The sequence below is a fragment of the Pygocentrus nattereri genome, unplaced genomic scaffold (genome assembly GCF_015220715.1).
Source record: "Pygocentrus nattereri isolate fPygNat1 unplaced genomic scaffold, fPygNat1.pri scaffold_74_arrow_ctg1, whole genome shotgun sequence".
In the NCBI taxonomy this organism is placed as follows: domain Eukaryota; kingdom Metazoa; phylum Chordata; class Actinopteri; order Characiformes; family Serrasalmidae; genus Pygocentrus; species Pygocentrus nattereri.
The window spans coordinates 174935-187344 of NW_023618305.1; the positions used below are offsets into that span (position 1 = coordinate 174935).

Consider the following 12410-nt stretch of genomic DNA (forward strand, 5'->3'; position numbering starts at 1 on the left):
AGTGGTTAGGTGCTTTTACACAGTGCTGTACAAGGATAAAGATGACAATTTAAAAAGATCCTATTTTTTCTCTCTGGTTGGTGGACAAAACATGATACAAAATTATACAGCTTAGTTGAATACTTTATATTTGAAACTTTCTTGTAGCATATTTACTGTAAACAACATGTATGTTTTTGTTGTTTAAGTTTTTTGACTAGTAAATAGATTTTACTTGACTTTATAAATTTTGTTTCCATTTCTATGAGAATGCAAAACTGTTCTTTCGTCTTCAGCTTGTGCAGCCCATGACCAGCAGCTGTGATGTTTTTGCCATCACACACACTCCCTCTTGTGCTCTATTGCTTAATAATGCTCCTGCCATTCAGCTACAGCAAATAAGTTACCAGTGTAAAGCCCACTTTTGCAGTCCCGCTATACTTGAATAAAGAATTCACATTTTAACGGCGGTAGTTCCAGGGTTATATAAACTAGAAACTATGTTGAATACAGTTTTGTAGATTAAACACATTTACATTTAGGAGTCTTGTGACAACTCAAAAATATAAATAACATGGGCATATCATTTTTAATGAGGGCCCTCAGAGGCATTTACCAAATAACACCCAAATATTTAGCCTCCAAGTTGTTAACTTTATCAATACATAATGACTTTGTATGATATTAAAACATTTATTATTATAATTTCTTCTCTTTAAGATTCTAAGACGCTTTACTATTTTATAGTATAGGGAATATAGTATTACATTTACTAGTAAACAAGTTGTTTAAAATGAAACTTTACATTTTTATTTCATTTATGACCTTATGACAATCATCACTGATATCCAAACCTCTATGATTTATTTACTTGGAGTAAACAGCCCTAGTGATTCAAAAAATTCTTCAAGTTTATGCTCATTGAAGCTTCAAGAACAGTTCAAATAATCCAATATAAGCACATATAGATCAATAAGAGTAATACTCACCAGAGCAGGGAATACTCTCTGTTCATGACCCCGCCCCCTTCCAGACAGGTTTGTACAGCCTTGCAGTAGGGGGCTGCCTGGGTATTGGAGCTGAATGACTTCTAGTTGGAACCTCTAGAAGAGCACAAAGTTTCACAGTGTGGCGCAGGGGTTTACATAAAGTTACAACTCATACAAAGTGACAACTCACATTTGAACACTTTTAAAAAGAGGAGGGGAAATCTGAAGAAAAATGAATAAATGATGTGCTTGGAGGAGGGGGTATGACAGGAGATGAAAGGATTGGAGTGCTTTCTGTGAACTTTTGGCTCTCTTTTTTGGTAACACTTCCTCCTCGCTGTCATTGTCCGTGTCTCCAAAAATGAATAAATAAATAAAAATGACAGTGTGGGAGAAGAATATTAAAGAAATCTATTAAATATAAATGTTGATCTGAATAATCTCTTATTAATACAATAACTGCTTCTACTGAATGAAGAGCAATATCATACAACTGGTAAATAGGAACATTCAAACACTGGTTTATGTTTTCTCCTGCCTCTAATCTCCTCCTCTTGAGTCAGGGGTTTTCTTAGCTGCTGTCTTGCTTCTAAATAACGATCTTAAATTAATGCAAGTAATGTTGATGGAACTGAAACAAATCTATGCAATGGCTGGAGAGCAGAAGAAACAAAACCTGAGTTATTTGAAGTAGCTCACAAGATTTTTTCTTGTAACGTCTTAATACAATGTTTTATTGTTTAATTTTATTCTAACGTTATCTGGTGTTTACTGGCAAACACTCACTTAATGCCCAGATAAATGTTTAAACAAACTGGTTAGGTGCTTTTACACAGTGCTGTACAAGGATAAAGATGACAATTTAAAAAGATCCTATTTTTTCTCTCTGGTTGGTGGACAAAACATGATACAAAATTATACAGCTTAGTTGAATACTTTATATTTGATATTTGTTTCCATTTCTATGAGAATGCAAAACTGTTCTTTCGTCTTCAGCTTGTGCAGCCCATGACCAGCAGCTGTGATGTTTTTTGCCATCACACACACTCCCCCTCTTGTGTTGTAAATAAATGTAAAGCCTCACACAACTCACTTAAAACCATTCTGAAACTCAGCCACAGCAATAGCTTGCGGTTATCACAATCGTTTTGGCTGGTATAATCTAGAATATGCAACATATAAGGACTGCTCTCATACTTTAAATATAACAGTGATACTTGGAAAAAAAAATGATGCAAGGCAATACAACTGAAGATACAAAGGTAAGCAACATGTTGCATGGAATTTTAATTTTAAAAACTAAGTAGCTACTAATCTTGGCAACTAGTAAAATACTTCAGTGTACTGGTGTATTTTATTTGGGTTTGTGTAACTGCCAACTTCACCACAACCCTGAAGAATAAGCAGCTTAGATGATGAGTGACTGACTGAGTGAGTAACTGTCAAGTTGCATAGAAATTATGCTTAATGCAACTTGCGACCTACATCTAGTTGTGTGAAACTTTCCAAGTGTAAAGCCAGCCTCAGTTTTAACGAAAAATACTTACTTGGAATAGCTTATTGCATGATTTAAGAATTCTGACATCATGCTTTCCCCAGCTTTTGGGCACCAGTGCCACTGTTTTGGTGCCCAGGAATTCAATTAACAGGAACATGTAGAAATCTAGAATTACAAAAGATAGGTGCCACAGAAAAAAAGGAAATTATCATCAGTGCAGATAAAAATTAGTTTGACAGCTCAAATTTAAGTTGGAATTTTTTTGTATATCCACATAAAATTACATACTTGTATACCTAATTTTTCACCCATTGGCTGTAAAATTTGTTCTCTGGTGTGACATCAACAAAATGTTTAGTAAAGGAGCCTGTCACAAGCTGAGCATTTCTAAACCATAATAGCTTTAAACACTTCATGTATTTCATTTCAAATTGCACTAGATACAACTGTTTCGTTAAAATTAGAAGAACAATAAAGACCTTCATTTATGAATTGCATTTTGTGTTTATTTGCGTTATCTTGGTGATCTGAAACGTTTAAGTGTGACAAACATGCAAAAGAAATCAGGAAGGGGCACACACTTTTTCACACCACTGTGTGTGTGTGTGTGTGTGTTTCTGGGGACAGAGAAACAAAATACCTCAGGAGAAAACTTGCTATATATACTATATATATTTGTATGTAAAACCCCCTGACAAATAAAAAAAAATTGCTACTACTTAATGCAAACAAAATATAACATCTCCCACTACAAATATCCAAAAGAACATAAAAATGTAATTTAAATTCTGATACATTTTTAAATTAGCTACTTAAATATTCTCAATATTCACACTATATTTACACTATTTACAGTGTATTTTACAGCTGTTACTGCATTTTTTCTACTTCTACTTGTAGTTTAATCTCTACTACAAGCATCACAGATGTAGTCCTTGCCCTCTGGAGTCTTTTTAACACAGCTGTAATGAAATCACTGCGGACAATGCTTACAGCCAATCTAAATGTTTGAATACAGATATATTCATCACCATTGTCGGTTTTAAATCTAACTAACGTATAATAATCTGTCAGAACTGAACTGGACTGTAAATGAAACAATACAAATTTATGATAAAGTAATAAATGTTGATAAAAAGGGGAGTTTAGTCAAACTCAGAATAACAAAAGTATTAAACTTTCAGATTCTTGTTTCAATTATTACTGCTTGCTTCTAGTTTAAACTTGCTTTCTACTTGGCGGCACGGTGGCGTGGTGGGTAGCGCTGTCGCCTCACAGCAAGGAGGTCCTGGGTTCTGTGTGGAGTTTGCATGTTCTCCCCGTGTCTGCGTGGGTTTCCTCCGGGTTCTCCGGTTTCCTCCCACAGTCCAAAAGACATGCAGTCAGGCCATTTGTGTAAAATGATCAAATTTTAAGTCGCTCTGGATAAGAGCGTCAGCCAAATGCCGTTAATGTAATGTAATGTAATGTAAATGTAAATGTAATGTAAACTAGTAGGCCTAGAGGTTCCCTTACCAGTTATCTGAAGGAGCAAAGAGGCTATTTCCCTTCTTATGTCCTCCACACACTTGAGATAAAGGAAACAGCCTCATCTCTCAGGATGCATTCAGCAAACTGTAAAACAAAACCATAATCAATTTTTTATTGTGACTGAGAATTCGGTTTTGTTAACTGTGGAAATCTATGTCATGCACTGAACATTCTGACACCAATAAATCATGTATTTTAAAATAAAACTTGATGGTACTTAGAAACGAGGTGCAAATTTGGTCTGACTTGTTGGGGGGCTCAATGTCAACAGGCTATAGCTTACATACGGCAAAATATTCAAACACAAACCGAGGTAACAAAAAACAATGACTCGTGCTTTCCATCTCAATATTTTAACACAAAACAAATAATGTCTTCATGAGAATATTATACATATTTAATATATAAATATGTATTACATTTTTATTGCTTATGAAAATGAGCAATTCCATTGGGTCCATCTGCATCCATCTGAACGATACCCGAATAATGACGGACAGATAATGAATATGTTAGAGCATAATAACTCCCCCAAGATAGAAACATTACTTATCTTATACACACACACACACACGTTATATTTATATTAATAAAATATATATATAAATGAAACCACATGTAAGATGATGGTACGAAAAAGATGCTAAAATTTCGATATAGACATATAGACAGATTGACTAATAGATCAGTATTCAATGTCGCCTTTTTTTTAATGTTACAAGTGAGGTCATTCATGATCATGATGTTTCAAAGCGCTGTGTGAAGCTTAGCATAAATACAAGATGAAAACACTGAAAGAGTATGCAAAGTAAACTTATAAATATATATTAGGCTAAATCATTATGAAATCATATTTTTCAGGGTGAGCTGAGTATATTTATACAATAATAAATAATCAAATAAATTCTATACCTAGAACCTAGAATAAAATGCATTATATATTATTCTATTCTAGAATCAGGGGTCACCATGAGTACATCACAAATACAGCCATTTTATTTACTATCTGAAACCACCAGTGAACCTACAAGTGCTTTTGTGTAATGGTGATAAGGGGGGGGGGGGGTTTCTTTGGAGACTATTTTGTCCTGCATGAACCCCTCCGGCATTCATGACGTAAAAAAAAAAGCAAGTTAAAATTTGATCACAAAGCTACCATAAAATAAATTTCAGGCATCAGGCAGTATATATGCAAGTAACCATTTCATATAATAACTTTCTAAGAGGGAGTTTTCAGAGGCACCGAGTTCTTCAGACGTCTGGTTCCACAATCGTAGGGCATTTCACCCCAAACCCCTGTGAATGACTCAACATCGCAACCATTTCCCCTTTAGGGTTTAACTAACTCCAGCACCAGTCACCCCACGTCTCTCCCTCTATAGATTTCACTCCCTCAAATCGGAGTCGTTCTTCTTGAAATTCCAAAAAAACATTTAGCTTCTCGCTTCGTTTCTGATTCCAACAATCTGAAGGAAAAATGGGCTACAGAGCTTGATGAAACACTGTCTGATGAAAAGTGGGAGGAGAGTTTTTCCTGAATTCATCAATGCTACGTAAACTCCAGATAACGGCTTATTCAGTTTTAAGATATTATACAGGTTTTATTTCTCCAAAACTAAACTGAGTAAAATATAGAGTTCACTTTCCCCTCTTTGCTATAGATAGATAGCGAGAAGCTAAATGTCTGGAGTCAGGATTAGATAGGAATAGCTCATATATAGTATGTTGCATCAGCTTAGTTATGGTATATTTTTTGGACATAATGTCTATGTTACAAATATTTAAAAAAATATATGAATGAGAAGGATTGAATTTTGTTTTAAGTTGAGCAAAGGAAGCAAAACTATCATTTATATAGATGACCATAATGTACTTTAGTCAAATCTCTCTCCATGTTGAGAAAACATTGTCTAGTTGGGATAGGATTTAAAAAAGAAGAAAAAAAAAATATATATATATAATATATATCAGCTATTGGGGTGTAAATGGAAACTGGCAGTAGAAAATAAATTCTTAATTGGATTTTAAATCCTCAAAGAACTACTTACAAATGAGCTTGCTGAAAATGTTTTTAGATATATGTGACCCGGAGCTCACCTCTGCCAGCAGGTAAGAATTCTAGCATCAGCAGCCCAGTAGTAGCGCTTCAACACAGGGAAGCCCGAACCTCCAGCTGCAGTAGATTTTATAGGTCTAAATGAATGATAAAATGACGGCATTAAGTTGAATAAAAAGGAGCAGAAAGATAGATATTCTGAAAAAGACAGAGCGTACCAAATCTTTATCTTTAAACCCTCATTTCTATGAGGTCACATGATTTTGGGGCAGCCAAACGGAGAATAGCTGCTGTGTTGCCTTTCATTTATTCTCTGTGTAGAATATGAAAAAGCAAACTTATGTTACCAAATGAACATCTACAACCCAACATGTCATTAATGCACATGACTACTGTACTATCACTCCAGAGAGAGGGGTCTTCAGGAATACGGTGGTCTGCACTCTGATTCGCCTGTTTCATGGGACTTCAAGTTGTGGTCTGTACAGAGCCGAATACGCGCTGTACAGACTGTCTAATAACAGCTCATATGCTCATTTCTCACGTGAAAGCGCGAGCTGTTACCGTAAAACGCGGTTTATGCGCGCGCTTGAACCTTTAGTGCAGACAGCGCGACCGAGCTTTTTACGAAGCGCGGGCGACTTACGGTATGAATTCGACAACGTTCCCAGCTTCGTGAAGCCTCTGAACAACGCAGCTCCGCTCAGCAGGGTTGCCAGGTCCTAGAAAAATATCCAGCCCAAAGTCAGTCTAAAACCCGCCCTTCAGAAGCTTAAACCAGCCCAAGATATATGTCTGTCACACATTTGAAGCAAATGGGATTTATTATCAGTCTTGCTATTTATATTAAAGTCATTAATAATATTTTAACATTTGTGTTTTATTAGTTCTTTTATATCAGTTTTATATCCCAGTCAAGAACATTTAATATTAACATAATTAGCAAAAAGAAAACTTTTACTTACTCATTTCTGTTCTTGCCCCTCCTGAACTCTCTTCTCTCCTCTGATCCTCTTTTAACATTTTTTTTCATCATCTTGTGATTTCTGGTTACATGAAGAGCTATTATGAACTTTTGGGCAGTTCTTTCCATGCCATGTTTGCCATTTTCTGTTATCTTTTTTCCTTTATTCTTGACTTTTAAGGGCTCCTCCATTTCAAACATTTTATATTACTGCTTTCCTTTAGATTTCTGTTTTCTTAAGAACTATTTACAGTCTTCAAACTTTTTTCTTCTAAACATCTGTGCTCTCCTCCTCATCTTCTTCAGCAAGTGCTGAGTAAATATCTGCAGTGAAGAGAGAGATCATTCGTGGTGATGGCTTGAATTTATGGCAGCACTCTTTTTTCCTTTGCATGTAAGCTCTGATTCTCATTGTATTTAGCAGAGTTTTCTGCTCCAACCTGTTTTGCAGCTTATTCTTTATGAGGTTCATTTGAGAAAATGAATGTTCAACAGCAGCGTTGCTGAATGGTAAAGCAAGCAGAGACAAGGCAAAGTTGCCCAGTTCTTCAAAATCCCTGTCATCTGCAGCATCTGTGTGCATTGCAACCTCTATCCAGAAGTCCTCAATTTGATTGTCCTCTTTGTTTTTCCAATCTACAGTATGTATGATTCTCCACTGTTGCTCTGCTTTTCCTATGTCTCCTTTCAAGTGAGCGAAGAAGGGAAAATCATCCAACTTTGGCTTATTCACATGCAGAACATTGCTTGGTGGCAGAAATTTTAGAGCCTCTAGTTGTTTCAAATGATCTGGAAGCCTCTTTTTGATTTCTTTAGCCAATTCCAGCATGTAGTCCCTGCATCTGCTTTTCAGGTCTTGTAATGCCTGGTCACTTATTCCCCTTGATTCGTGCAAAGCAAGACAGAACTGAACCCCAAAATCTACAGCATCAATGGGCAAAAGATGATCAGACAGGTTGAATTCAATGATGTCATGCCAGCTCTTGAATGTCTGTGGCAGCCCAATTCGCTCAAGAAGTGATTGGTAGAATGTTACAAGTTCTTCTAGAGGTTTTGCAAGATTGGCTGTGTCAAGCTGAAATATTTGATTAATCCTGTTTAATTCTGACACAATTGGTTGAAGGAATTTCAGGTAGATCAGATTGATTTTGTCACTGTACATTTGGTAAAGCAACTCAGCAGCATAGCTTCTTTCACTATCTTTCGCCAGTTGGAAATGCAACTTCAGCTCCTGGAACTGTGTAAGGATACGGTTGACACACTCACTGATGGCGAGCCGCCTACTGTCTGCTAACTGCAGTATTTTCTGAGGATTTTCACCTACATTTATGGTCTTGTACAATTTTGCATATTTCTGAAGCCTCTTGGTGGCATTTGAAAACCAGCTGTAGGTCTGTGAAACCATGTACTCCACATTTCGGGGCAAAACAGAAGGGAATGGCATACACACTTGATGTAGACAATACGGGGGTTACATTCCTGAAATTTCTGCAGCACTGAGTTATGCTGTCCACACATTGTATTGCAACCATCACCTCCCATCTCATTAAGAAGGCACAGCAGCATCTTTACTTCCTGAGGAGACTAAAACAAGACCAGCTATCTCCTCAGATCCTCACAAATTTTTACAGATGCACCATCGAGAGCATACTGACCAACTGTGTGACCATGTGGTACAGTAGCTCCACTGTGGCGGAGAGGAAATCCCTGCAGAGGATAGTAAAGACTACTCAGCGCATCACAGGCGTGCAGCTCCCTGCCATCAAAGACATTCACCACCATCATTAAGGACCCCTCCCACCCCAACCACAAACTGTTCAACCTACTTCCATCCGGGAGGAGATACAAGAGCATCCGGGCCAGAACCAGCTTCTTTCCCTCCACAATCACTCTGCTGAACTCCACACCTCACTGATAACAGTACCACTCATACTGCACACAGCGGACTATGAACACTGCCTTTCATACTACACTCACCAATCAGAGCTGTTGTTTTATTCATTATTATTACCATCGCACAAATTTAACATTCTACTGCCATGTAAATAACACATCGCAACAGTTATTCAATACAGTGTACATCTCCAACATGTTCATGTATATATCTACACACCTATAATCTATTTTTGCATATCTATAATAGTAATTTATTCTATATACTATAAGGTTGCACTATTGCTACTATTTGCACTTCTGGTAGATGCTAACTGCATTTCGTTGCCATGTACTTGTACTGAGTAATGACAATAAAGTTGAATCTATCTATCTATTCAGTCGCAAGACCAATGCAATTCTGTACAGACCGTTTGTTGTCATCCAGGAACTTGAATAAAGCATTAGCTATTGTCAGTGAATCACCAGATGCAATTTGTAAAATTCCTGCAAATGTGCTCAAGATTTGAGAGTGTTTTTTACTGAAGTATCTGATGACTACACATAGCTGTTTTTTGGTTGTAACATCTGTGCTCTCATCAACGATTAGAGAGTATGGCCCACTCCCTATATCCTCTAAAAGATCTTCATGTGCTACAGGCCCAATCACTGAATTAATCAGTGCTGTGCATTTTGTTCTGTGTAAACTAATGCCTTTCTTTGAAATGTCTTCTACTACACATCCTAAATGATCAACAGTTAGAATGCTTGAATGGCATGCCACATGAGCAGCCAGCTGCAACTCTGCCTCTTCCACTGCAATACTCCATCTTGTAAAACGAGCTGCCTGTGTCAAACAACGTTCTGGCATTTGAGAATGGAGCAGCATTTCTTTTGTGTTTTTCTGTGGCAGCATGAGCAATCAGGTCACTGTGAGGAGCTCTTATTTCACATTTGCAGTATTTGCAATATGCCTTTTTCTCGTCATTAGGGACACTTCTAACCCATTCCATCAAACCTTTTTCTTTTTCCCCAGTCCTTGCAATACCGCCTCCCGTATTTCCCCCATTTACCTGGCATATTAGCTAGCGACTGCTGTTTTCTCTTCAAAATGGTGTCTCTGTGTTTCTTTCTCTCTCTCTATCGCTGACTCTCTCTCCGCTCTCCTTTTCTCTCTGTCTCTCGCTCCCTCTCTCCTTTTCACGCTGTCCTTTTCTCTCTGTCTCTCGCTCCCTCTCTCCTTTTCACGCTGTCCTTTTCTCTCTGTCTCTCGCTCCCGCTCTCCGTCTCACGCTGTCCTCCATTTGTGGACTTTTGCACGTTTGCCCGCCATGTTGACGTAACATCCAAGGCAACACCCACTTTTTTTGTTTTGGCGCCCGCGGTAATTTTTAAAAATAGCCCAGAAAAACGCACCCGCCACCCCTGAATTTTCACCCGCGACTGGATTTTCAAACAAGCCCAATTTGGCGTGAAAGCCGCGAACCTGACAACTCTGCCGCTCAGGTAAACGCTGCTGAATCGCGCCCGTCGCCGCGGAGCCTGCCTGAAAACGGGGGTCCTCGGCCTGAAAACGGGTGTATTCGGCCTGCCTGAAAACGGGTGTCCTCGGCCTGCCTGAAAACGGGTGTATTCGGCATGCCTGAAAACAGGTGTACTCGGCCTGCCTGAAAACAGGTGTCCTCGGCCCAAGCATATGTGTCTGTAGCCCGGAGAACCAGTTGGCGTAACGAATGGGCGGAGACACTGTCAATCATTTCTTGCATCAGCGAATAATATAACAGAGATCAACGTGCATTGGGCCTGTGACTGATTTTATGCATCAGCCAATGGTTTGAAGGAAAGTGCAAAAAGGCGTTCCACACTGTTGAGACACGCAGAGTTGGGAAGATAGTTTGAAGCTCGCCTTAAATATCAGCTCATTTCTTATTTCAGATCCAGACATGTCATTCACTACTGGACTTTTTCATCTGTCTTTACTGAAGTGTTTCTGTTGTGTGCGACTTTTTACTTTCACTCCACTACATTTCAAAGTCTCATATCTTATTTTTTACTCCACGATTGTGTGAAACCTGTCGCTCCTTTTGTCTGATGTGCGCATGCGTACAAGCTTTTAGGTCAGTTGGGCAGGAAAGGCAGGATGGGGTCAACGCCCACACTGACTGACCATCACACATCAGAGCATTAGTGAACTTATAGAACATATTCCTCCTGACTATAGCGGGACACCAACACGCTATAGAAATGCGTCCACATATGCAGTCGTGACTGACGCGGCTTTTTTCTGAATTCCTACAAACACCGTTTCATTTTATAGTAAATTAGTTTGGGCTGGTTTATGTTTATGAACAGAGGCCTACAGATCAACACAGTAAAGGAGCTCATCTTTGATCCTGAGTTTAAAGCCAGTTTTTATTAAACTTAAACTTGGAACTAAGTTGTAAATAAATCTTAAACTGAAACTTTGCTTGTGTGTAGAAAGTGATTTCAGAGCCACTCGGTTCTGCCTGATGGAACCTGTTTACCTTCAGTGTTTTGTGCTTATGCTCATTTTATTAGACGTCAGCGTCGCTAATTAATGACGTTCTATTAAAAGACTGGTTTACCAAGAGAGACGCTGGAGGACTTTCACCTAAAAGCAGTTGTTATAAAATTGATAACAGGCCATAATTCATCTTTTAGTACTTAATTGAGATATTAGAGTAACACTTTTGTATTTTTACTCAAGGTCTAAAGGGCGTGCTTTCACTTTACTGGAGTAATATTTTACCTTGAGTATCTCTACTTCAACTCAAGTACATGATTTGCGTACTTTGACCACCACCGGATATATATTTGAATGATTAAGAAGTCTTTTGTGAAGGATAATTGATAGATTGGTAGACGGTTAATGTATAGACCTCCCTAACTTAGGAAAAAGCTCTATATACCATGTTACTGTGGTCATATTTCCCAGTTTATATCTGATAGCATCATCTTGTGTAATACCCATTACAACACCCATCTGTCCAGCCATCTTTTTATCTGCTTCTTCCTGGCCAGGGTTGTGGTGGGTCCGGAGCCTACATGGAATCATTGGGCGCAAGGCAGGAATACCCACTGGACACGGCGCCAGTCCATCGCAGCCATTGCAACATATTACTCATACTCCCTAAATATTCCATACTTTTGATCATACATGATAAGTTGTAACCAAATTGGTTATCTGTCAGTAGGGCTCTAGATAAACAACGTTCTCTCAGATTTTGTATCTGTATCCCTTTTTTTGCTTCTCGTCAGCTGCTGCCCATAAAATGTTGTAGAAATGAAAGAGAAAGACTCCACAATAGCGTTCATTTTATATATATATTTTTTTTTTCCAAATGTCACAAAAATAGTTAATTCATAATAAAACACACACACCAAACCAAACAACAAAACACACACCACAGCACCATGTGGTGAGGATTCTGTACTTCCAAAGCTTCCATTTCCTTAGTAGTGCTTTCCCTCCTTCAACATGCTCTCCGAAATCCAGATGTC

The 12410-nt window shown here is 38.2% G+C and overlaps 2 protein-coding genes across 5 annotated transcripts in view; both read right to left on the reverse strand.

The window, feature by feature from the left end:
• Positions 1 to 12410, reverse strand: part of LOC119263026 — a gene marked incomplete at its 5' end in the record, with an annotated part of 159720 nt that overhangs the window by 55641 nt on the left and 91669 nt on the right. Inside the window, one exon of the mRNA XM_037536664.1 lies at positions 969 to 1082. Within this exon, the coding sequence (XP_037392561.1) occupies positions 969 to 1082 (114 nt within the window). The remainder of the gene's footprint in view (positions 1 to 968; positions 1083 to 12410) is intronic.
• LOC119263025 lies at positions 4002 to 10406 on the reverse strand. Of its 4 annotated transcripts, none has more exons than XR_005130044.1 (5): positions 9962 to 10406; positions 7018 to 7340; positions 6699 to 6774; positions 6094 to 6189; positions 4005 to 4080 (listed from the first exon to the last, which is right to left on the reverse strand). XR_005130044.1 is itself a non-coding variant. In XM_037536662.1 (5 exons), the coding sequence occupies exon 1, from the start codon at positions 8458 to 8460 to the stop codon at positions 7288 to 7290; it is 1173 nt and encodes a 390-aa protein (XP_037392559.1). In that variant the 5' UTR covers positions 8461 to 8893; the 3' UTR covers positions 4005 to 4080; positions 6094 to 6189; positions 6271 to 6365; positions 6699 to 6774; positions 7018 to 7287. The 4 variants fall into 4 exon arrangements, 3 of the variants coding, with proteins under 3 accessions (XP_037392560.1, XP_037392559.1, XP_037392558.1); XM_037536662.1 differs by lacking the exon at positions 9962 to 10406 and adding an exon at positions 6271 to 6365 and having other exon boundaries at positions 7018 to 8893; XM_037536661.1 differs by lacking the exon at positions 9962 to 10406 and having other exon boundaries at positions 7018 to 8893.